The sequence below is a fragment of the Nannospalax galili genome, unplaced genomic scaffold (assembly GCF_000622305.1).
Source record: "Nannospalax galili isolate Female #2095 unplaced genomic scaffold, S.galili_v1.0 scaffold598, whole genome shotgun sequence".
Taxonomy (NCBI): Eukaryota; Metazoa; Chordata; class Mammalia; order Rodentia; family Spalacidae; genus Nannospalax; species Nannospalax galili.
In genome coordinates, this window is record NW_008342423.1 from 117,307 (window position 1) to 144,145 (window position 26,839).

Genomic DNA, 26,839 nt, shown 5'->3' on the forward strand with positions numbered 1-26,839 from the left:
TACTATTCTTCTCCTTCAGGTTATTTCTTTTCCTTTACCTCACTGTTTCCTTACCCTTGTCCTGGTTCCTGCAGTTATGACAGACACATAATTTTAAAAATATAATAAATCTTGTAAACATTTATTTTTATTTTATGAGTGTTTTGTCTACATGTATGTAAGTGTACCCATGCATGCAGTGCAGTGGATCTCCTGGAACTGGAGTTACAGACAATTCTTAGCTGCCATGTGGGTGCTGAGAACCAAACCCAGGTCCTCTGCGAGCGCTGCCAGTGCTCTTAACCAAAGGTCTACTACTTAACATGTAGAGGCATTGGGTTGTAATAGAAATAGAAGCAGAAAGAACAAGGTTTAGGTTTTAGTCCTGTCTTTGTCACACAATTAAGTTATGCTTTTTGAATGTTATGCCCCCTTTTACCTTTTAAAATGAGAAGTAACATTACCATATTTCACAGTAATTTGAGGATCAAATTGCCCCAAAGAAAGATAAATGAAAAAAGTTTTAAGTTCGTTTTTTAAGTTAGGAGTGTGTGTGTGTGTGTCTATGTGTGGGTATTTTATTTTCACATGAGACAAAAAGAGGGCAGCAGATCCCTGGAAGCTTGAGTTACAAGTGGTTGTGAACCACCTAACATGGTTCTGAGAACTGAAATCGGGTCCTCTCAAACATAGCAAGTGCTCTTAACTGCTAAGTCACCTCTTCAGCCCCAGTAGATGCTACATTTTTAAACTATTCTTTTTGAGGAATGCTTTCATACATTACAGAGTACTTTTATCTTGCTCATATCACTTTAACTTCATTAGCGCCTACTAGAATGGTATCAGGCACGATGCATTGAATGGCTGCCTAAAATTAATTAAACATCATGTACTTCATAGTCAGACCTGAACCCACCACTTAGCCCCACTCATTTCTAGATGTGTGATGGTGGAGAAATTCTTCAACTTCTCAGAGCTTCAGTTTTTCAACATAAATGAAAACTGAGCGAATAGGTAAGTAACAGGTGCTGGTTCTCTCTACTTGGGGTGCAATCACGTCCTCTTTATGATTCTTACCTCTTAAAACCAGGGACTTATTTCTATTCTAGTTTGCTTTAGAACTAGATGCTTTAGGGGCTAGAGAGGTGAATCTGTGGTTAAGAGCACTCACTGCTCTTGTGGAGGAACTGGATTCAGTTCCCAGCATCCACATGCAGACAACAATCGGTTGCCCATAACTCCAGTTCCAGGGGATCCAGTACCCTCTTTTGACCTCCATGAGCAGATGCATGATGTATGTAAGAGCAGATGCTCTTACATACATGCAGACAAAACACACACAAAAACTAAAAATAATAAAATATTTAAAACGAGATGCTTTAAGCTTTTACTTCTGCCAGTTTTGAAGAGCTAGCCTATAATTCAAGTTTGGCACAAATGCTTTCTTTCTCTCGCTCTCTCATCCTCTCACTCTCTGGGGGGAGGTGTGTTTGAGTATATGTAAGTCCTTTTTGGTATTCAGATGTGCTCTTCAGAATAGGTTGGTTTTCATTCATTTTTCTTGTAATTGTTCCAGTCATATACAGTAGTACACTTTCCTCATACAACGTTTGGCTTTCTGCAGTTCCACTTATAGTCAATGATGGTCCAAAAATATTATATGGAAATTCCTATAAGTCACTGACTCATACATTTTAAATAATTTTTATTACAGGATATTGTTGTTCTACTTTATTAGTAACTATTGATAACCTCTTTCTGTGGCCAGTTTATAAATCAGGCTTTTTCATAGGTTTTTGTGCACAAACACACACCACAGTACAGTATTGCCCCGTTGTTTCAGTCATCTGTGGAATATCTTGGAACATAGCCATGTAATTCAGGGAGACTGCTGTAGATACTAATAATATCTGCTATCCCACAAGAACCTGCTAACTGTAGAGGATACAAGTTGACAGTTAATTTCCATATGACATGAGAGTAATTGCATTAGAGGTATAGTCTACTGCAAAGCATCCTCTGGCTTCTGGGCCTTTCAGATTTTGCAGTACATAAGAGTATTGAGTTTTAAATTATTGGGTGCTTAGTATTGTTGACTTGGTGTGTTCATTTTATAAGTAATCGTGAATGAAATAGCATCCTTGACATTATCTTGATGACTCTTAAAATTATACATGGATACTTAACTGAAGTTCCTTTATTAATTGCTTTCTAGAAGATTTTTATTTGTTTTGTATTATTTTTTCAAATCTCCAGATTCATAGAAAGGTGCAAAATAATACAAAGATGTCTCAAACTTTTACTTAGATCCCTAAGTTGTTAAGAATTTTGCTTAACTACATCTCTATCACCTCACTGTGTATTATTGTTGTTAGTCATTTAGGAATGCTGTGAATTTTTGTAACTTGGTGTAGCAGCAGTCACTACAAGATACGTTATTAAAGAAATAGAGCAATAAAACGTGGCTAAGCAAAATGAACTTTTCTAAAACTGTCACTGTTGGCGCTAGTCACATTCCTTCTAGCATATTAATTCTTCTCTCTGGAATATCTTTGGCCTTTTACTCCCCTTCCCCCTAGTCTCAGGTTTGTAGGGCTTCCTTGTTCAAGTTGAAACATATACAGTGCTATATTTGTTAGTATGTAATAATAGATAATTGTTTGTGTAACTCTGTGGTCTATAACATGTTTTCGTTTATATTAGTTCTTGGACCCTCACACAGTCTTCTTAGGTAAAGAGTTTCAACAATAATTATGATTTACTATATCAAATGACATTGAGTAATGGTGAAATAGAGACCATAGACCAGGTCTTGGCATACAGTGTCATTTGAAGTGAGTCATAGGGAGTGTTTCTTATCTATTTGCTTTCCACTTGAAATAAATTTCACAAATTCCTCTCAAGTGCTTCTATTACTTGGTTTCCTTATAAGCAAAGTTGATCATTAATAATTACATGGTACCTGCCCTCTTAGTTAAGGTTTCCAAGGGTCCACTTTTAGTTTTCTTATTTGTTGCGACTACCTAAAACTACATTCTGTCTTTAGTCGGAAACAACCTGTCCTTTAGCTTTGCTAGTAGAGTAGCTGTTTAGTTTGGTGCTGTGGTACTATGTCTTTCTGAGTTATATATCGTACCTTCTCCATTCAAAGTGTGCTGTTACACCCATTTCTGTTACTATTTACACAAAATTGGAAAGGTATGTAATACTACTTTAACAAACAGCATGTCTACTTTTTGCGATATGTAAAATTAGAAAATTTAAAGTACGTGGGAAAGGGTATAATTTACATTGCAAGGTAGATGTTTTAATTCCCCATCTAATTCATCTTGATATTTTTATCATTATTTTAGGTGGCTAAACATTACATGCTGTTTTGCCACTTGAGTTTCATTTCTTTGTCCTCTTATTTTAACACCTTTTATGATACATTTTTCAGATTTCTAGAGTTTCTTTATCTTTTATTGAAATTCTTAATTCTGAATGTGAACATTTATTGGGTTTCTCCATAAGCTATTTCAAAGTTTCCTTTGGTTTCCTTTCATATGTGGTCATTCATTTTAATTTTGAGCTACATCTGTAGACAAAACTTACTATGCATATATTGCTTTTCTAATATTCTTTGTCATAGTGACAAATTATTTTTACCAGTCTGTATAGAACCTTTATTCTGAAATGAACTTGAAGCAATAAAGTCAGTTTTAAAGTTTGAATGTGAATATCTTAACAACTCTAACCCATAGAACTTCACAACTATCTTAGTTATTGACCTCTTAAAAATTGAATACTTCACTCAGTATGGTTTTGTTTAATTTTGTTTTACAAATGTCTAAAAATACTCAATTATAAAGTATAAAATAACTCCATGTGTACTCATTACTCAGCCAAAGCCAGGCATTGATTCATGTGCACTCCTACTTGATTCATACTCCTTATTATTCCCCATTGTTTAATCTTAAAGTAAACATAAGACCTTATTTTTGTTTTGTTCATAGATACTCCAATATTAGGAAGACTTTAAATGATTAGAATCAAAGCTAACATCTAGACAATGATGATGAATTGATACTGACAGGCAGCTAATGTTGTAATAATTGTGGTATAAATTAGATTTCCATTAATGCCCACTTTTCCCATTGCATGATTGATATGGATAAGCAGAGAGAACCAAGTGACTTTCTTCCCATAACTGTTGAAGAATGTAATTTCTTTCATAACTTTAAGTAACCTTTTCTGTCTTGTTCTCCTCCTCTGAGACAGCTTAGGCAGAATACAGTGAAGATATATCATAAAGTAAAATAACCAATTTCCATAATCTCGGTATGCCACTGAGAATTGAGTAATTTCAAATGTTCATAAAACCTCAGGTGTCGGAGGGCTCAGTGGTTACCAGCACTGACTGTTCTTCCAGAGGACCTGGTGTTCTTCCTAACACCCATATGCCAGCTAACAAATGTCTGACATTCCAGTTCCAGGGAATCTGATGCCCTCATCTGGCCTCCAACGCTTTGCATGACATGAATGCACTTACATACATGCAGGCAAAATACTAATACACATAAAATAAAAATAAATAATCAAAAACATTTTTTTTATAAATAGCCTGCACACAGCCGAATTTGGTGGCTTACACTTGTAATTACATCATGTGGAAAGCTGAGTCAGGAGCACTGCTGTGAGTTCAAGGCCAGCCTGGGCTACATAAAGAGTTCCAGGTCTGCTTGGGCTACACTGTGAGACTCTGCCTCAAAAACACAAAAAATTTAACAAATAAACAACTAGACTACATATTTGGAAGAAAACTTTTGTGTTACAATGTATTTTCATACAGATTTTCTGTATAATTATTTAATTCCTTGGAAAATATTAATGTTTATTAGCATATATCTCCTAAAGTTTGCTTAAAGGGATAATCATCTTCTTTAGTCTATGAGACTATTGTTTGTTTAGCACTTTTTACAAAAAAAAAAAATCTTAGCTATTCTGAAGAAACAATTTTGAGAATTTACCTTTTCTGATGTTTTCCATTTGGTATTAAGTTTTATTCCTTAGTATCACCCACATAAAATTTAACTACTGCTTACCTAGAAACCAAGCTGTTTTCATTTCAAACTTAAATAGATGTACATTATTCTACAATAATTTGGAACTTTTACATGGAGAAAGTATTTCTATGTTTTTGTGTGTGATTGACTTGTGTGGCAGAGTTTTGTTTTTGTTTTGAAGGGATTTTTTTTCTTTGTCAAAAACAATTGGGCGATAAAATGATTGGACTCCTGTCTATCAGCATTTGAGGGGGACTCATTCTGTAGGCTGTTTGCCCTGGAAATCACTGTGTAGACAGTGCTAATCTGCCTGCTTATGTGCCGCAGCACTCAGCCTTGTTGGAATCGTTATGGGCTCCTTAGGAATGGAAAACTACTACTGCAGAAGAGCTCTTTCATCATTTTAATGTTGGTCTGTCGGGGGCTGGGGAGATGGTTGAGCAGGGTATAAAGCTGTTGTCACAGGAGCATGAAGACAAGAGTTCAGATCCCCAGAATCTTCCAACGTGCTTAGTGGGCATGCTCTCCTGCCTGTAATTCTAACCCTGAAAGGTATCTACAGGAGATCCACAGAGGAAGCGGACTAGCTAGATTAGCCATGTCAGTGTGCCTCTGTTTTAATCTAGAGACCTGCCTTGATAAATTAGATGAAGTAGTAAGGGCACGCGCGCGCGCACACACACACACACACACACACACACACACACACAAATGGCAAAGGGGAATAAAATACAAGAAATAGCATTTTATTTCTCAAAAGCAAACCTAATTTACCTTTTTTTTAAGAAAAAGATTTTATCTTTATGTGTATAAGTATCATCTTCATGTATATAAGTGTATCATGTGCATGCCTGGTGGCCTTGGAGTCCAGAGAGAGCATTGAATCCCTTAGAAAACTTTTAAGCCGGGAGTGGTGGCACATACCTTTAATCCCAGTACTCTGGAGACAGAGGGAGGGAGGTAGATTTCTGTGAGATCGAGACCAGCCTGATCTTCATAGCAAGTCCAAACCAGCTGGGGCTAGGGAGACCCTGTCTCAAAAAGACAAAATAAATTCAAGGCCAGACGGGGCTATAGAACCAGACCCTGTCTTACAAAAACAAAGCAAAAAGAAACAGCAAATCTTATGCTGCCACCGTTTGGAACCTTGATATGTAGTATGTTGATGTCCTTGGTACACTAACACTTTACAATTCTTTTTTTACAGGCAAATCCTCCTCCAGTACTGGTCAACACAGGCAGCTTAGAAACGCCAACTTACGTGAGTTTCATTTTGTCAGTAGACTAAATAATTTTGCCTGTCTTATGTCATTACAAAGACCCCATTGCATTATTTTCTCTAATTTTATTTTAAGGCCACCACTGCAAAGTTGGGCATGGTGGTGTACACATGTAATTCTGACCTTTTAGAAACTGAAGGAAGGCTCAAACATTTAAGGTCAGCCTAGACTACATAGTGAGTTTGAAACCAGCCTGGGATACATAAACTCTTTTGTCTTTTTAATATTTTTTAATCAAATTTTTGTGTATTTCATACACAACATCTTAATCCTCTTTATACCCCCTTCCCCATCAGCACCCTCCCATAGCCACTCCCTCCCCCACTGGATTTCAGGCATTCTGCCATTTATGTTAAGGTCTGTCAAGTCAAGTTAGTGTCTTCTGACGTCACTCAATATAATTTCATCTGCTGGTGTGTTGTCATCCTATGTAGAGTCACTCCCTTAAAGAAGATCAGCCCTTCCTCACCCAGTTAGTATTATCAGCTGCCCAGTAGTTCTTCAGCTAAGATTGGGGCCTGCTGCCGATACCCACAGTTCTATGCTGGGTTTTTCTCTGCTTAAGCTTACATGGGACAAGACCCTTTTTTAAAAAGCAAAATATTCTACAATACTATACCTACGATTGATAAAATGAAACCATATTATCTTGTTTTAGGTGTTTGTTTTCATACTTATACAAAGCAGAAATATTGAAATAGTTGTTTATGGTTTAATTTTAAAGTTACAATGATTAACTTGTACTAAAGGTTTTACATACTTGTAATAACTTTATTTAGTCTTTTACATAATGCTTTTTTTTTTTTTTTTTTTTTTTTTTTTTTTTTAATTGTTTTTTATAATTGTTTTTTTTTTTTTTTTTTTTTTTTTCTTTTTGAGACAGAGTCTCCTTGTAGCCCCAGCTGTCCTGGAACTCATTATGTAGACCAGGCTGGCCTCGAACTCACAAAGATCCACCTGCCTCTGCCTCCCAAGTGCTGGGATTAAAGGCGTGCACCACCATGCCCGGCTACATAATGCTTTTTTGTCACAGTCATTCTTTCAGTTGTGTTAATGGCACTGATGCGGATTTTTAGTGAACTGGGTTGTGTATGTTTATTCATATGATGAAACATTAGTTATAACTGTGATTTTAAATTGACTAGTACTTTTCTATAAACTTAACTTTGTTAAAAAGCCATTTTTTCCTTTCAAGATCAATAACCAGAACAGTAGTATCTGATCTGACAGTTTTCATTTAAAAGAAAAATGTTTTTGGAGATTAAGAACTAGGTTTCCATACATCGAGTAGGACAAATGGTAAGATTTTAGTTGAGTTCTTTTTTTAAAAAAAATAATGTATTATTTTTACAGACAGTGGAAGCCCTTTTTACCCATTTTTTAATCTGTTTTCAGTCTGTACTTTAAGCATTTTTATCCTGTGTTCATATAAATATGAATACATAATGTATTTGGAAATCTTTGAAAGAACTTGAAGTAGAACTTAATACCAAGTCCAGTGAGCTGTTTTTCACTTTTTTTCCCCCTTTGAGAATCATTATTTCATTCTTTCTTTCCCCCTTGTGAGTTTCAGTGATCTAAGTTGGGTCATCAGGCTTGGCAGCAAGCACTTTTACCCATTGAGCCATCTGGCTGGCCCAAAATTTTGTATTTTTGTTAACATTTTCCTTTGCATACTTTCTCTAAGTCTTTCGTTGAGGTATGTTTTGTTTACGAATAGAGTCAGTGATTTTTATATTTTTATTTTAAACTCTTTTTAATATAAAGCTAACAAAATTACAGTATCATAAAGGAAATATACATTTTAGAGAAAATACCAGGACATTCAACTTTTTTGGCATATTGTTGACAAATACTATTCTTGCTAAGCAGGATACATTGAGAGCCTTCTAGACAACCCCTATGACTTGAGATTTGCTGGAAAGTCTCAAGACAAATGTAGTTTATTCATAGTTAAAACAATATATTAGTAGCTTCCAGGTATAGTGGCTCATACCTGTAATCTTAGTGCTCAAGAGGTTGAGGCAAGAAGATTGTGAATTTGAGGACAGTTTGGGCTACATTCTATATTCCAGGCTGTCTTGGCTACATCAAGAAGACCCTATTTCAAAAATTAAACTAGGGATGGGGAGATGGTTTAGTTATAAAGTACTTGACCTGGCTCAATCCCCAGAACCCATGTTTTAATTAATTAATTAATTAATTAATTAATTAATAAAAATAATTCCCAGATGTGGTGGCCTGTCTTTGTATTCCCAGCACTGGAGAGGCAGTGATCAGCAGCTCCCTATAGTTACAGCCAGCCTAACCTAATTGATGAGTTCCATGCTAGAGACTGTGTCTCAAAAAACCAGATGAGCAACACCTGAAGAACAGCATATAAGCCTGTCCTCTGGCTGCCACACACTTATTCACACATGTGCCACACACACACACACAAACATGCATACAAAATAAAAACAAAATAAATCTAAAAATCCAACGTGACCTTAATATATAACCATGTAGTATGTGAGGCTCTTCAGTCAGGTCATAAGACTATGTATGTATCTGGAGAAATTCATTATTAGATTTTACTAGGCTTGTTTCCTCCCATGGAGGGGCAGGGGGTGGGGTTAAACATAGTAGTCTTTCAATCTGCAAGGAAAATACAGCCACATGTATTTCTGCTCAGGGAAGTCCAGGATGACACAGTGCCCAATGTTTTGTTTTTAACTGGTCACATAGGCATCTTTTGTCTAGCATATACTAAATCTCCAGTCTAAAGAAGAAAGCAGATGTTTGACATAAAATGCATTGTCTTTAGGCATATTAAATATAACTACCTTAACAGTTAAGAAATAGAAACACTTCTGAAATCCAGTTCTCAGAAACCAGCTAAGATCCAGTCTTGCTCTTAGGCTGTTTCAGAAATTACAGCTTTGGTATGATGTATTAGTGTTTCCATATAAGGAAATGTTAAATTCCAGGTCCACAAGCAAGATTTTTCACATGCAGATTATGATGCCACCCCCCCAACACACACACACGTACACACAAACAATAAATAAATGTAAAATTTTAAAATAAAATTGTAAAAGTGTAATGGAAGGCAAAATGAAGAACAAAATTTCTAGATTTCTTACGGGTTCCATTAAAGAGGGAAAAAAATGAAATAAAGTCATTAAAATCATCCCCTACCTCTGTCTTTATTTTTCTCAAGACAGATCCTGAAAGTTAAATGTTAGGAAAATTTTTCAGTTGAGATTTGATACATTTCTTATGTGGTAAAAACTTCAGTTTTTTCACATATATTATTGATAGCTATAGTATTTTAAAATCTACCTAGATTCATTATTTAGGACAAATTTTAAGCAAACTCTTTAGGGCTTATCACTTTTTATTTAGTTAATTTTTCAGTAGGAAGAACTTTTTCTTCCATACATTTTTATTTTTAGGTTCTTGGCTTGCGGTAGTATAGGCTTTGTAGCTTTTGGTTACCTGAGATTGTATACTAACTAGTGTGAGCAATGAAGCATGAATATTGATCCATAAAACCTTGAATGTCGGGGCTGGAGACATGGCTCAGCACTGACTGCTCTTGCAGAGGACCCGAGTTTGATTCCCAGAACCCACATGTGGCTTCGAACTGTCCTTAACTCCAGTTCCAGGGGAATCCAGAGCCCTCTTCTGACCTCCACAGCATTGCACGACATGAGTGCACTCACATACATGCAGGCAGTGCACTCATACACATAAAAAAAAATGAAATATTTTTTAAAAAGCAAGAAATAATATACATCATACACAAAATAAAAATAATAAAATATTTTTTTAAAATCTTGAATGTCAACATATAACTCTGTAACAAGAAAGGTATTACTAAATCGAACCACAACTGTAGGAAATTCACAGATTAAGCATCTTTTTCTTCCTTTGGCCAAGACTTACATGTTTAAGGGGATTTTTCAGATTTGAATGTATTAAGCGTTTTCTAATTAGAAAATTAAAATCTGTGTCAATAAAAGTCTAAAGACATCTGTTACAATTTTTTTGTGTTTCTTTATGGCATATATGTACCAGTAATTAAATGGTATATGATTTAGTAAAATAATAAATACTGTTCCAGTATGTAACAACCACTTGAAATTATGGATTCATAAATTATAACAAAGATGTGAAATACCTAGTTATCATATAAAAAGGAAATATACAGAGTTTTTAATAAGACTAACAGTAGGGTGACTCTGAATTCAAAGCACATTAAAAATGTCATTCACCATAATCAGTGGAATTTATCCTTGGGTTGTAAGAAAGATTTAACACATACAACATCAAGTGTCACCCGCAACAGAATGAAACTTAAATTTTATTGAGTTCTAATCAGTTTAAATTTAAACAGCAACATGTGGCTAGTAACCACTGGGCAGCCTAACTAAATGAATGAATCATTTATGTCTGACTCCAACTGTCCAAAGCATGTGCAGCATGTTCTCTCTTTTTCTCCCTCTTCCTTCCTCTCTCTCCCTCCTTCCTTCCTCTCCCTTTCAGCTGTGAATGGTCTGAAGAAATAAATGGAGCTATGCAAAATTTACAGGTGATTCTGAAAGAAAAAAAATTGCAGTCTTGCATTATCTTCTTGCCGAGCAGCAAATCTTGTCTTACTCAAGTATTCTTTCATGTCTCTCAGTAGATACAGATTTCAAAAGCCTCAAGAAAAAAAACTTCTAGTTTTCCATACTAGACCTGAATTAAGGATCAGTTGCTTATGTATAATGAAGAACGCAAAGTAGTTTGCATATTTTCATTATTTCTGTTGTGGTTATCTCCCATTGTATAACAAGCTACACCAAAAGCTGATGGCTTAAAAGAACAGTTGATTATTTCTCATAACTGTGTGGGTTAACTCTATGCCTCTTCTGCTTACATAGTTTGGGATGGGATACTGGTAAAAGCTAGAAAATCCAAAATGGCCTCATAAGCTTGGATAGCAGTTGGGGCTGGCTACTTGGTTAAGATTGAAGCTGGGGCTCAGAACCGAGGATCTTGGTTTTCCTTCATCTGGATCTGCCCTTAGGCCTTTTGAGTTTCCTTACATTATATCTGCTAGATTCTAAGAAAGGTACTGTAAAGCAAAGGCAAGTACTACAAGGCATCATAGGACTAGGCTCAGAACCACTCATCATCATTGATGCCACATTGCCTTTACTAAAGGCATTACCTGGATCCAAGAGGAAAGGAAATAGGCTCTACTCTTTGATGGTAGAATGATTTAGTGATACTGAAAACATGAGGGGTGAAAGATGGGAACCATCTTCAGAATATACTCTCATCACAATCTCTTTTGACTTAGATTGAGTATATTGCCTAGCCCCTTATCATTACAAATTGTAATGCAAGGATTCAAACACAGGTTGATCTGATTCCAAGAACTTTAAAGCCTTCACCAGTGACCCTCACGATGGGAAGGCTTCTTTTAAGAGACCATAGGGAATAAACTGAAGAATAAATTGAATAAAAGAAACTGTTTGATGCCTAAGATACAACCAAGGTCTTTTGAATGTTGAGTCTAACTTGGGCATGAAGCATTTAAGTAAATTAAAAAAAAAAATTTTTTTTTCTTATGTATTGGGTATATTGGCTGCGTGTATATAAATGCACCCGTCATGCAGTGCCTGCTGAGGACAGAAGAGGGTTCCAGTCCCCTGGAACTGGAGTTACAGATGGTTGTTAGCTGCCATGTGAATGCTGGGAATCAAACCTAGGTCCTCTGCAAGAGTAACCAGTGCTCTTAACCTCTGACCCATCTCTTCAGCCACATGATAGAAAACTTGTAACAGAGGAAATATAAAATTTGAAATGTGGAGGTGGGAAACTGCAGGGTATGTAAGTAAAAGAGAGGGTCATTCACATTGTTTGGTATGTAAGGGACATGAAGAGATGAAACATATGTTAAGAACGAAGGTAAGTGGTTAGATGGGGGTGAGTTCACGCAGAGCCTTGATTACCAAGCCATAGACTTTAAATGATTTTAGAAAAGGAAATTTTCTGAACATTTTGAAGGAAGTTTGTTATGGTCTCAGCCTGGGCTTTAAAAAGATCTATCTGATTAAGACACAGAACTATTTGAACAGTGAATACTACTAATCTAAATGATTGGGCAGATTATATTCCTTTGCATTATCCCAGAGGAAGTTTAGCCAAAGCCCTGAATCAGAGTATTTACAATGAGATTGAACAAGTGATAATGTTTTACAAAAGTTACAGTATTTAAGTTAGGAAGCCCTGACAACTGATTGGTGTGTGGCTCAAGACAAGTGTCAGAGTTCAGTAACATTAAAAACCAAGTGCACCTTGCCGCTGTGTTTGGAAGTCATGATACTGTGAATGCTAACGATACTACAAGGTGGTCAGTCACATTTACATGCTTCCTTTCTTTATAAATCTTTCCTAAAACTACTAAAATGGAGCTGTATTGTTTGATCAGTGTCACATTTAACAGGTTTTCATTAACAAATCATGCAGAATTATCTTGCCATTTCAGATTTTTCACCCTGAATTTCTAAGCTACTTCTCTTTCCCCCATTAGGTTAATGGCACTGACGCAGACTATGAGTATGAAGAAATTACACTTGAAAGGGTAAAAACTATTATCTTAATCTGTTGCTTTAAAGAAATTTTTAATATATTGCTCATAGAATGCAAGGGAGAAAGTCTTTCAAACCTGAAAAATAGAATGTTTTCTTTTGTAAGTTCACAGATCATAAAATTAGTCATGGTGTTTTCAGAGTTCTTATTTTCTTTAATAGCATTTGAGTTCATTTAGATTTACACAAAAGGTATAAAAGTAATACAGAGAATTCCCATTTGCTCTGGACTCAGCTTTCTCTGTTGTTAACATCTGACTTTGTTACAATATGTTTGTTTCAACTAATGAACCAATATATGTGCATTATTAATTGAAGCCTCTTATTTCCTTGGTTTTTATGTTTTCTCTTCTAGGGCACCATCCAGGAAACTACATTACATTTAGTTATCCCTTTAGGGTGCTCTAGACAATGGTAGTTTGTAAAAATTTGACAATAATAGTTTGTAAAATTAAAAATTTTCTTTTTAACTGTCACTCTTGATACTCACTTTTGTAGGGTATGTTGCACAGGCCTTTAATCTCAGCCCTTGGGAGATAGAAGCAGGCAGATCTCTGAGTTTGAGGCCAGCCTGGCCTATATAGTGAGTTCCAGGCCAGCCAGAGCTGCATAGTGAGATCCTGTCAATAATAATAATAAAATAAAAAATTAAAGATACTCATTTTAAGAAAGCAGCATGCTAGCTGAGCATGGTGGCACACACTTGTGTTCCCAGTACTTCGGAGGTGGGAGCAGGAGGAGGATCAGTCCAAAGCCAATCTTACTGCAGAGCAAATTCAAGGAAGCCTGAGCTACATGAAATCCTGTCTCAAATATACATATACACACACATATAGGATAAGTGTATATGTGTGTTCATACAATTAAGTATTCCACACAAGTAAATCTCCAAAGTTAGCAGGATGTCTGCATCTTAAAAACTAAAATGTCAGATAATTTGATCATATTTGAAGCCAGAACGAACATTGCTCAGAAAATTAAGTAGACCTGAGAGGGTCTTTTACGTGTGTAATAGATCTTTATTTCCTACTACTTAAATTTAGGTCACCTGCTCAAGTTAGGTGGATGCCTCAGTAACAGTCAAGTAAGCGGAGTATTAATCTCTTGAACATATTTTAATGTGGCATTTTATGACATCTTTTGCTGTTCGATTTATTCATTTTTCATCCTTTCTCAATGCCTTTTAAATTCCTTATGTTTAGTTTAAGGACTTTGCATTATGCTTTTCACTATTTGAATAACTTGAATATTTAAATTTCTTGACAGCCTCCCACAGTCTGTTGTTAGTATTGAGATTCTACTAATTCTTTAAAGAATTTAGGTTGGAAAAAAAAGTTAGAATCTTAGGATAAATGGTGGGAGACTGATTGCTTAAGCTATTTAATATGAATTGTTAAGTAATAGGACAGATATACCCACTTACTTGAATTGCCTGAAAGCTACCTTCAGAAAATTCTTGAGAAAATAAACATTTTAAGTGCCTTTTCTTAGAGCAAAGAAATGTCATTTCTCTTTAAAGACATTTTATGGCTCTAGGACACTTTCTGTAAGTAAATACTCAGAATTTCATTTTTTCCAGTTTGTAAAACAAGCAAAACAGTAAGGCAAGCATTAGCAGAGTTCATTTTGCCATCAAGAAAACTCACCAATGTTAAGTTCTCAGATTTGCTTTTCAGTACTTAAAAAAAAAAAGCCCTTTGGTAGTTGGGCATATTGGTTAAACACCTCAAGGATTAATAGAAGCTGTTACTTAGCAGCTCCAGTTTGGACACTTTAAGTGACTATCTAAATGAGCAGAAGAGAAACACCACACCCACCCCCTTTTTCAAAGACTGAACCTGCTTTCAGAAATATAGACACAAGCTGGACATTCTGGCATGCCTGCAATCCCAGCGCTTAGGAGCCTTAGGCCAGGAGGATTGCCTCAATTTAGAAGTCAGTATTGACTATATAGCAAGACTTTTCTAAAAATAATAAACAAAATAAATGAATAAAGACAGCAGAAAGATCACATCAGTCATTGTCTCTTGGCAGAGATTTGCCTTACCAAATATAGATGAGGTAGAGTTTAAAAGAAAGACATTTGTAGTGCTATGCCTCTGCAGGTGGATAGTAATCCACAGAAAAAAATGCATGTATTTTGGAAAGAAAGAACTGCAAACTAGATTTCAGAGGTACTCATTCAGTACATTTTCTTCAGTTTCACCTACTGAGCAATAATACCACTGAAGAGATTTTTTCCTTGTTTGAAGAACACGTCTGTTTAATTTTGAATCTTCTTACTCACTCATGCATATATCTTTCTGGGTTGTATTCCCTATTTTAGTACAGTTTCTAGATCCTACAATGACAAGAACTTGCCAACAACAAAATAATTCTTACTGTCTGGAATTTTTTACCTCTATCCCTAGGGAAATTCAGGGCTTGGTTTCAGCATTGCAGGAGGTACAGACAACCCACACATTGGAGATGACTCAAGTATTTTCATCACCAAAATTATCACGGGAGGAGCAGCTGCCCAAGGTGGAAGGTTGCGGTGTGTCGTAAACTTGAGGTTGTGATGAGCACCCCAGTGTAACAGGGTAGAGGTGCTGCTCCAGAGGGACCCCAGGATATTCGACTGCAAGTGGTAGCACAAATAAGACACACTGTCATAATAGCTCACATAGGTGATGCGCAAACATGATTTCAGTTAATAAGATCATTTTGTTCTTTGTCTTGTTGACATCTTTTCATTTAGAAATCTGGGTTTATCTTAGATATTCTAATATTTTGAAAAATAAATTTTGATAGCTTAAATGTTTATAGCCAAATTTATAGAAACCATGAGTTCACCTTTGTGTTTTTAGATAAATTAACAAGAATATTTTCAATTTCTTTTCTAGTTAGGAAATATGTATAAGATACTGTACATAGAAGGTTTGCCTTATATGTAAACCTACATAAGATTCATAGGAAAACAGATATAATGGTGCATGTCTGTATTACCAGCACTTGGAAGGTGATTTGTTTCCATGTTTGCTTGGTTTTTTGCATTGCAGAGATTAGATGTAGGGGCAGTGCACATGCATCTATGTGCCCATGCATCTGTGTACCCATGTAGGTAAAGACCAGGGGTTGATATCAGGTGTCTTCGTTAGTTCTCCATCTTACACATTTTGGCAGGACCCCATGCTGAGCCCAGAGCTCATCAATTCTAGTCTAGCTAACTTAGCTAGCCAGTTTGTTCTAGGCATAACGTGTCTTAACTCCTGAGGCCTAGGATGACAAGCAGGCTGCCGCACCCACTGACCTAGTTTCATTCTGTTGCTTTGCTGTGACAGATGCCATGACCAAAAGGATCATAGGAGAGAAAAGGATTTACTTGGCTTATACTTCCAAGTTACAGTCCATCCATCATTGAGAGAAGTCAGGGCAAGCAAAAATTTCAGGAACTTGAGGCAAGGTTCATGGAGGAACACTAACAATCAAAACAGTCCTCTACAGGCATGCTGACCAGCCAGTCAAATCTTCACAATTCCTCAGTTGAGGAGTCTTTTGACTGTAGGCTGTATCAAGTGACAATTAAAGCTAACTAGGGGGTTAGAGAGATGACTCAGCAATTAAGAGCACAGCCTGTTGTTGAAGAGCACCCAGGTTCAATTCCCAGAACCTATGTAGTGGATAACAACCATCTGTAACTCTAGTTCCAGAAGATCCATTGCCCTCTTCTGGCCTCCCTGGGTACCAGGCACATATGTGGTGCACTTACACAAATGTAGGCAAAATACTCATACACATTAAATATAAATAAGTAAACAAATAATTTAAAGCTAATTAGGACAGGCACTTGGGTGCTGGGGATCCTAACTCTAGCACTCACACTTGCATGGCAATCACTTTACTACCGAGCTATTTCCTTGCCCCAGTTGAGATTTTTCGGGTTTTTTTTTTAATATTTTATTATTTTTATTTTAATGTATGAGTGTAGTGCCTGCATGTGTGTAAGTGCACTCATGTCATGCAGTGCCCTCGGAGGTCAGAAGAGGGCATCAAATCCCCTGGAACTGGAGTTAGGACAGCTGCCATTTGCCATGTGGGTGCTGGGAATTAAACCTGGGTCCTCTGAAAGAGCAGTCAGTGCTCTCAACCGCTGAGCCATCTCTCCAACCCCCCAGTTGAGAGTTTTTAAAGTCAGCCTGACTATAGAGTGAGTTGCTTCAAAAAGCCAAGGGCTGAGAATGTAGCTCAGTGGTAGGGCGCTTGCCTAGCATGAGCAAGACTCCAAGTTCAATCCACAGTACCAGCAAAAAAAAATAAACATGTATATGTTCCTCTATTACACATGTATATTCCTCAGTAGCTTTTGAATAAAGGATATACAAACTGTAAAAATAATATTGATCTCTTATTTAGATAATATTCCCTTTTGGAAAAATTTATTTTTAGAACTTGATTATTTCCTTGGCCTATAAATTATGTCATTTTTCCTGTTTCTTTTATTGTTTTATATATATATGTTACAGACTGAAACTTTAGAACTAAGGGTTTTTATAATCTATACTCTATTAAAATGGCATTTTAAGGCTGTTGTTACCTTATGCAGCTCTTCAGATTTTAAGTTGAATTTCTCACTGGTTATGACAGGTAGCATACTAATGAAATTGGACATAAAAATTAGGAATTTGACCATTTTGCAATTGTGAACATTTATTTCCTGATCATATTAGTGCCCTTTTTGTGTGTTGCGTATGTGAAAAGTATTGTTCCCTTTTTTAAACTGAAGAACATACCTAGAGTGGTAACTCTGTTATTGCTTGGTGTGCAGAATTTCTGTCCTAGAAAAAGTAATTAGTTATAGAAGATTGTCAGGACCAATTTTAGTATTTTAATTGTGTTTTATTTCCTTTCCTGCTTACTTGCTTTTTATTTTTTATTTATTTATTTATTTTTGTATTGGAAAAACATGCAGTCAAAACCGAGACCAAAACTAAGTCGAAATGTTGAAAATAGGAACAAATTTTTTTTAATTATTTACAACCAGGCGTGGTGGCGCACTCCCTTAATCCCAGCACTCGGGAGGCAGAAGCAGGCCAATCTCTGTGAGTTCAAGGCCAGCCTGGTCTACATAGTGAGTTCTAGGACAGGGAGACCCTGTCTCAAAAAGACCAAAAAAAAAAAAAAAAAATTATTTACATGAGAACTTTGAATTAAATAATCCAATCCTTAATTTTACATCAATTTTCAAGAAAATCTTAATTCTTTTAATTCTAGAATCTAGAATGAAAGAAACAAGTTATTTTTGGATAAGTCAGTCTCAGTTTTGGCACTATTTTTGGCCTTCATTTTTCTCCTATTTAAATACAACTCTCACTGTATAGCCTTGAGAGTACTATTAAAACTCATCATTGACCCATTATGGTGGCACACATGGGATCTTTGATCCCAGTGCTCGGGAGTGAGAGACAGGTCGATCTCTATGAGTTTAAGGTTCTCCTAGTCTACATAAGATTTCCAGACCAGGGCCACACAAACAAAAAATTCAGTTGTCCATTAGTTTGTCCATATATAAAGTGGATAAAAAGATATACCTCCCTTACTGGTTGTTATAAGGGCTAAAATAAGGAAATAACAGCATGTGGTTAGTGCTAAATAAATATTTGCTATTTATCAAGTATCTTAATGCTTATATATAATAACATTATATACTCTATTATTTGCGCTGTTTTCCTCCCTTTGCCACCTCTTAGGAAATGTTTGTATTTGTACTTTGGAATCTAACATGTAGCTTCTTCATTTATATTTTCTTAAAATAATCCTATCTTGAAAGTAAAAATAGAAAATTGCTAAAGTAAAAAATTGATGTTTTAATATTTAACTTTTTTCTCAGGGTAAATGACTGTATACTGAGAGTAAATGAAGCAGATGTTCATGATGTAACACACAGCAAAGCAGTCGAAGCATTGAAAGAAGCTGGATCCATTGTACGGTTATATGTAAAAAGACGGAAACCAGTATCAGAAAAAGTAATGGAAATAAAGCTCACTAAAGGTCCTAAAGGTATGTTTTGTTTGAGATAGTTTCACTATGTGGCAAGGTCTGGCCTGGAACTCATAAACCTGCCTTTGCCTCCTAGAGGCTGAGATTAAAGGCCTGTGTACAGCCACGCCCAGTGAGTTCCATCTGATATTGTGTATGTGTGTATGTGTGTAGTGTAGTGTAGTGTGGTGTATACATATGTGTACAGTCGTGCATGAACCTAGAAAGAAGGTCAGAGGTCAACATCATTCCACTATCTTACCTTTTGAGACAGATTCTCCCATTAAACCTGGAGTTCACCAGTTGGCTAATCTGGCTGGCCAACAAGCTCCAAGGATCTACCTGTATCTGCCTTTGAATACTTTGAATACATTACAGGCACATACCCTGTGCTTGGCTTCTTACATGACTGATGGGGATCAGTGCTCAAGTCCTCGTGTTTGCACCACAAGCGATTTACCCACTGAACCATCTCCCCAGCCTTCATGTGATTTTTATAGTCAAATGTTTCATAGCCTGTCTTTTAAAAAGTTTTGAAAAGTAGGGAACAGCCTCTCTACTGACTTTAATTTTTTAATTGCTTTTATTTATTTGAGATGGGGGTATGGTATGACACAGTATGTGTGTAGAGCTCAGAGGACAATTTATAGGATTCAGTTTTCTTGCCACATGTAGATCCTGAGGATCAAACTCCAATCATTAGGCTTGTTAGCAAGTACCATCCATCTCCCTGTTCATCTGCTTAATAGGTGTATTAGTCCCTGTCTGTTTTAAGTATCATTTTGTTAAAGACTCCTAATAGTAAAAGAAACATTTTGTCCCTTTGAAATCATGTGTAGCATTCATATAACATTTTTTGTTGTTATTTTTTTTTTGTTTTTTTTTTTTTCTCAATTTTTTTTTAATATAACTTTTAACTATCTACAAGATACTTTAAAAGCAGAACATAGGTCACATTAAAAGATCGTATAGTGTGTGTCCTGGGCAGTTAGTTACCTCTGCATTGAGGAACTGCGAGGTTTGATTTCTAAATTTTGAAAACATTGATGAGATTGAGAATAAGTTGAAATAGTAATTCCAGTTCTTGGCTTTCATAGAAAATGTGAAATTCCAGCAATGAAAAAGAGTGGAGAATTTGGTGTTGAAGCTGTGAAATTTAGGAGCTGCAGAAATTGTTTAAAATTGTTAATTTAAGAGGCTATTGAAAAAGGACAAAAAATGTCCATGTTTGTAAAGCTTGATGTTCTGCCTACAACAAGGAAAATTTTATTATTTCTTCTCAGTTATTTTATTCTTTGAAAATATTAGTAAAAAGTACAATTTGAATGGAAACAAAAGTAAAATAAAATTTTATAATGTTTCTCTATAGATTATCAAATGCATTTAAGGAAAGACTTTAAGAAATAATCCAAGGCTGGGCATGGTGGTGCATGCCTTTAATCCCAGCACTCAGGAGGCAGAGGCAGGCAGATCTCTGTGAGTTCAAGGCCAGCCTGGTCTAGAAGAGTTCCAGGATAGCTGGGGCTACAGAGAGACCCTGTCTCAAAAAGAACCCCCCCCCAAAATCCATCGTGTCTATGTACCGCATTTTCAGTATCCGTCTATTGAACGGACATCTAGGCTGATTCTGTTTCCTAGCTGTTGTGAAAGGAGAAGGAATGAACATAGAGGTGTGTGTCTCTGTGACAGGATGTAAAGTCCTTTGGATACATGCACAGAAGTGATGTAGCTGGGTCATGGGATAGCTGTGCTTTTACTTGAGAAGTCTCCACACTGATTTCTATTGTGGCTAGCTAGCTTATACACCTACCAACAGTGGATATAGGGCTCTCTCCCAACATACATTACAGTGTTTGTTGTCATTTGTTTCTTTACTTTTTTCTTTTTTAAAAAATTATTTGTTTAATAACTACGTAATTAGAAGAAGCATTTCATTTCAGATTGGAGATAAGCTTCTAGCTGTAAGTATAAAAAGTATGTTTTGTTTTGATTTGGTTTTGAGTTCTTTTGAGACAGGGTCGCCCTGAAGCCCCACCTGGCCTGGAACGCTATGTAGACCAGGCTTGCCTCCTTCTCACACAGTTCCGCCTACTGAGTGCTGGCATTAAAGACCTGCACCACCATGCCTGGTTTTAAGTGTGTTGTTTTTAAAGTCATTTTAATGTCCACGTTTTTTTTTCCTGTCAGGAGCCTGGTAAATATCAAATACCATACCAAAGCCACTTGAATGATGTCTAAATGAATGAATTCTAGCCAGCTTTTGTGATAACTGCAAAGTAATTCTTGGTAGTATCATTACCTTTTTCTCTGCTAGCCCAGTCTCTTGATTCTTTCTGTCTTCTCTGTCTTCTGTTTTCTCTCTCACCCCTCTGTATGTCCATTTCTCTTTCCTAGTTGAAGAGTTGAGTTCTTGCAAGTACACAAAATTGTTAAATCAAAATCTTTTAAATCATAATCTCTTAAATTTATGGTGCAGCGTCACCATTTGGCCATACATGACCTTCTTTTGTTTTAACTTGTCTATTTTAATCTAGTGAAAACCAGTGAATCATTAGTCAACACCCAAATCAGAACACTAACAATCGTATGTATCTTATTCCTTGCTATTTTTTCTTTTTAATTTTTTTTTTTAATTTTATGTGTATGAGTGTATTGCATGTATGTGAGTGCACCCATGTCGTGCAATGCCACGGAGGTCAGAAGAGGGCTTTGGATTCCCCTGGAACTGGAGTTAAGGATGGTTTGTAGCCGCCATGTTGGTGCTGGGAATCGAACCCAGGTCCTCTGCAAGAACAATCAGTGCTCTTAACCACTGAGCCATCTCTCCAGCCTTTTGCTTCTTAAAAACTGTTTAATCACGTGCTTACGCCTAAATTTTTTTTTAAACTATTATTTAGGATCTTTTAAGGCTACGGCGCTGTATGTAGTCTTTTGATACTGTTAAAATTTTTTTATTGATTCAAGAATTTCATACATTGTATTTTGATCCTATTCAGACCTCCTCTACCCTCACCTTACCACCACCACCCCAACTCACCCCTGCCTTCATGTCCTCTACTTACCATGAAGATCTTTGAGTGGCTTGTCTCAGACCACAGAGCAAATAAAAAAAAAACCCATCCATCTTACAAAACACATCAGAACTAGGTGTCAGAGAAATCATTAGAATGTCAGTGATCTGTCATTGTCACACAGATGTGCCAGGATAAGGGCTCACTCCTTTTCCTTTGTGCACGGTTTGGGGTTGGAACACATCCAGATTTCCTGCAATAGGATTTTCACACTTATTTTCTGTCTCTCTTTTAACACACTACTTAGGATTGTCATTTAAGCACTTTTCTCTCCCTCAGCGATCATAAACATTTGGACTTCCTCATCAGAATCACTTATTTGCTGCCCAAGTACACGGAGGTTATACTTTGGCTCTTTCAGGGCTTCACACAGCACAATCACCCCACTGTGGACCAAAGCATTCTCCAACAGGTTGGGTCCCCAGTGGATTTTACTGTGGGTAAAAGCAGAAGCTCTAGGTATCAGCTCACAGGCCTTATCTCAGTTTGTTCTCCATAGCTGTGACAAAACACTCAGACCAGTACCAACTTGGGGAGGAAAGGGTTTATTCAGCTTACATCTCCCAGGTCACAGTTTATCAGGGAGGAACCTGGAAGCAGGAGCTGGAGCACAGGCCATGGAGGAACTCTGCTTACTGGCTTGCTCCCCTGGCCCCTGCTCAGCCTGCTTTCTTATGCAACACAGGCCCACCTGCCCAGGGGTGGCACCACCCACAGTGGGCTGGGCCCTCCCACATCACTCATCAAGAAGATGCCCCTCAGACACGGCCACAGGCCAGTCCAATAGAGGCAGTTCCCCACCTGAGGCTCCCTCAACCCAGGTGTGTCAAGGTGACACTAAAGCTATCCAGCACAGGCCTCCAATCCAAGATTCTCTGAATGGCAGTTGGAAAGTTTTACAGCTTCATGCAGCAGCTTTACACCAGTGTCCTCTAGCTTATTTTCTGAAATCTGTAGACTTCCCAGGTTCCTATTACTCCTGAGGACTGTAGCCAGGTCTTGATGGCCACTGGTTGATGATGATGGCCTGCCTGACCATGGGTGCACTACACAGTCGCCACTGGCAGGCCCAGTCCCCAGCAAGAGAGGGTGCACCAGGGTGCTGTATGATGGAGTGGTCACAGCCACCTCCTGGCTGTGCCCACCGCCAACCCCTTCATAGGAACTCACTGGCTTGATACTTTCTAAAAATTCAATGTGGTTTTACATCTGGTTTGATATTTATTTGTGACAAGATTTGACTATGTATCCCTAGCTGGCCTGGAACTCACTATGTAGACCATGCTGACCTCAAACTCAGATTCATCTGCCTCTGCTTCTTGAGGGCTAAAATTAAAAGCATGTGCCACCATACCCACATCTGGATTTTTTTTTTTCAGGAGTTCCAGAGCCCTAAGTCAGATCTTTGGCTTGCACACTTAACACTTGTACCCACTGAGCCATCTCCTCAGCCTTTGATTTTGTGTTTTAATTTCATGTGTACTGTGCTTTCTTTTACTCTTTGTCTAGAACCAGTATTTGTTGGTAGGAAGCCGGCAACCTGTGTTGAGCTACAAGCAGCAACACTCTGATTCACTCTTGAACATGTTTTCATGAAACCTTTATTATAATTATACTGAAATTATGCAATTCTGAAGCCTCATTTTAATGGACTTATGTGGTATTTAACATACCTTCATTCTCCCAGCTTTTATTTTGCCTAATAGTCATCCTCTAATTTGATACTTTTCTTACCTCACTAACACTGTTTCTCGTTCTCCATTCCTATTTCTTTCTTACCTCTCTAGCCTCTGAATGATAGGATGATTCTTCAGAAGTCAGGCTGTGTCCATTCTCTTTATTAGTGCTTACTCTCAAGGCTCTATGATAAGTGTCAGATGTCTTTGCTCAACTCTAAAAACTTTGAGATCGTCCTCTTTGACACTGCACATTGAATCCCTCAGCAAATCTTATCATTTCTTTGGTTATCTAATGCTAAATAAGACCCAAAGTTTATTGGCAAAAACAACAGTCACATACTTGCATATAGTTCTTCAAATTGAGCAAGGCTTCATAGAAATAGCCTATTTTTGTTTCACCAGTGTCAACTAACTAAGGCTAGACAGTCTATGTCTAAGTTGGTTCATATATATGGCAGGAAAATTGGTGTTGCCTGTCAGCTGAGAGTTCAACTGGGGCTTTTAAAGCCAGGTGTTTTTATTCTCCAGTGGCTAGATTGGGCTTCTCACAGGATTGTGGCCAGGTTCTAAAAAGGAGCTGTCGATCAGGCCAAGGTCCAGTGTGTAGCATTCATTAATATCTCTTTGCATTACAGTCTCTGTCATTGTTAAACCTGTTTACATGGTCAAGCAATATTCTATATAGGAAGGGATTTTTACAAAAATCCAAGTGTAATACCAAGATGGATAGTTAGGTTCATGGCTGGCCACCAAAGAATGAATATTCAGGTCGTCCTTACCTTATACCATGCTAAGGGACTGTAATAAAAAGTACCGTGAGACTGTAAAAAGCACCATGCTGCTAAAACTTTGCAAAGCAATATACATAATGAGTGGGGGAATGTAAATATTCCATGACTTAAAAGAGTTGGTCAAACTGAGCTTGGTGACTCACACCTTTAATCCCAGCGTTTGGGAACCAGAGGAGTTAGATCTCTGTGAGTTCATATCCCATATGTTCATTCTATTGCCCTCAATATGCTATCTCATTAAAAGAAGAGCTAAGGGGCTGGAGAGATGGCTTAGCAGTTAAGAGCACTGACTGTTCTTGCAGAGGACCCATGTTTGGTTCCCAGCACCCACATGGCGACTAACAACCATCTGTAACTCCAGTTCCAGGGGACTGACACCCTCTTCTAACCTTTGTGGGCATTGCACAACCATGGGTACACTTAACGTACATGCAGACCAGACATTCGTATGTATAGAATTTTTTTTAATTAAAATATGCCTATACATATTATGTTCCTAAATACTTAAGAATGAGAGGAAGTTGACACTGGGAAAAGAAGCTGAAATCAAGATTGTTTATCTCATTAACATGTGTATGTAATTCGTTCCCTGTAGTATAGACAGTAAAAATGGGCATTTTCTTTTCTATCCATTGCTATTTTCCTTTAATTGCTCACTGATATCCCCTATCATTTGAGTAATTGTTTTTGACCAAAAAGCACATGAATAATTATTTCTCTGGATTTTCTTTTAGGTGAACAGTGTATGTTTAGAAGAAGTTACTCATGAAGAAGCAGTAACTGCCTTAAAGAACACATCTGATTTTGTTTATTTGAAAGTGGCAAAACCCACAAGTATGTATATAAATGATGGCTATGCACCACCTGACATCACCAACTGTAAGTTGGTTAGCTTAAATTTGCTTAAATTTGTCTTATTTTCTCAAATATGGTACTGCCAGTATGGTGTAATAGAAAAAATTAAACGTCCTAAAAATACCACTGAGTATGATAGTGTACACTTTTAAACCCAGTGCTGGAGAAATGGAGACAGGAGAATCAGATTACATAGTGAATTTGAGACCAGTCTATGCTACATAAGACCTTCTCTCAAAAAGAATTTTTTTTTTTTTTTTTTTTTAAAGGCCAAGCGTAGTAGCACGGGCTTTAATCCCAGTACTTGGGAGACAGAGGCAGGCAAACTTCGTGTGAGTTTGAGGCCAGCAAGGTTAATATAGGATTGAAAAGGAAGATATTGGAAGAGGAGGAGCATTGTCATAATGTAAGGGACCTTTTTTTTTTAAGCATCTTTTTTTCTTGCTTTGTTTTTTTCTAAGGGTTTCTGATAATATGTTACATTCTGAACATACAAAGGGTACAAAATCGATTTTTTTAGTGTCAGTCTATCATTGCCTGCAAAGCACTTTCACATACTGTTACTGTAGGTCATTTTGTCTCTTAAAGTAAGACACTATGTAGTTTTCCTGTTCACCTTCACACTGACCAGCATCTAAATGTGTAGACACATATTTGAAGTGTATATGAAATGTTTTGGTAAAATACGCAGGGAGACATGATTTGCATGGATGACCAAGTCCCTGTCCATCACCTGTTTTTAACAGCTGCTGTACAAATACCAAGGCTCAAAGGATGAAAAAAATCTAACAGTTACAAATGCTGGATTCCCATGCCCAAAAGATTTCCATAAGAGCTGGATAAAAACATATAGGAAAAAAAGGGGAGGGGGGGTGCCTTCAAGCTGGGCGTGGTGGCACATGCCTTTAGTCCCAGCACTTAGGAGGCAGAGGGCAGAGACAGGTGGCTCTCTGTGAGTTTGAGGTCTGGTCTACATAGCGAGTTCCAGGCCTGCTGGGGCTACAGAGAGACCCTGTCTCAAAAAGAGAGAGAGAGAGAGAGAGAGAGAGAGAGAGAGAGAGAGAACACGCTTCAGAGATGGCTCAGGATTTAAAAGCATGTCCTTTTAAAAAATCAGTTTAAGTCAGACTCTTCCCACTAAAACTACAGGGTTCTTTCTCCTGGTTCTCAGGCACTCTGAAAATTGTAATTACCAAGGGTGCTTTGGATTGACTACACTGAGAAATACTGACTTTAAATACTTCTAGGATGTAAGGAATTTCCTATACCCTTAGCTACATAATAACAGATACCATCTTTGTGCTTTAAACTCCTGGTATATTGCCTAACTGTATTTGTATGCAATCTAATGTGCGCCATAGTATTAGACTTTATTAAAGTTTTTATGTACTTTTAAGTTTGATTTTCAGTATTTTTAAATATATATTTAATCAGTCTGTATTGGTTGACATATGCATGCTTTATTCTGCACTGAATTTTCAAAAAAAATTCATGA

General features: G+C 37.0%; 2 protein-coding genes across 2 annotated transcripts in view; both read left to right on the forward strand.

Moving 5' to 3' along the window:
• LOC108491115 (disks large homolog 1) overlaps positions 1 to 23,590 on the forward strand; it is a gene marked incomplete at its 5' end in the record, with an annotated part of 68,726 nt that extends 45,136 nt beyond the window's left edge. Inside the window, 5 exon segments of the mRNA XM_017799489.2 lie at positions 6,232 to 6,285; positions 12,873 to 12,923; positions 15,342 to 15,466; positions 18,800 to 18,969; positions 23,529 to 23,590. Of these exon segments, the coding sequence (XP_017654978.2) occupies positions 6,232 to 6,285; positions 12,873 to 12,923; positions 15,342 to 15,466; positions 18,800 to 18,969; positions 23,529 to 23,590 (462 nt within the window).
• Dlg1 (discs large MAGUK scaffold protein 1) overlaps positions 20,890 to 26,839 on the forward strand; it is a gene marked incomplete in the record, with an annotated part of 93,805 nt that continues 87,855 nt past the window's right edge. Inside the window, 2 exon segments of the mRNA XM_029566155.1 lie at positions 20,890 to 20,909; positions 25,224 to 25,368. Of these exon segments, the coding sequence (XP_029422015.1) occupies positions 25,326 to 25,368 (43 nt within the window).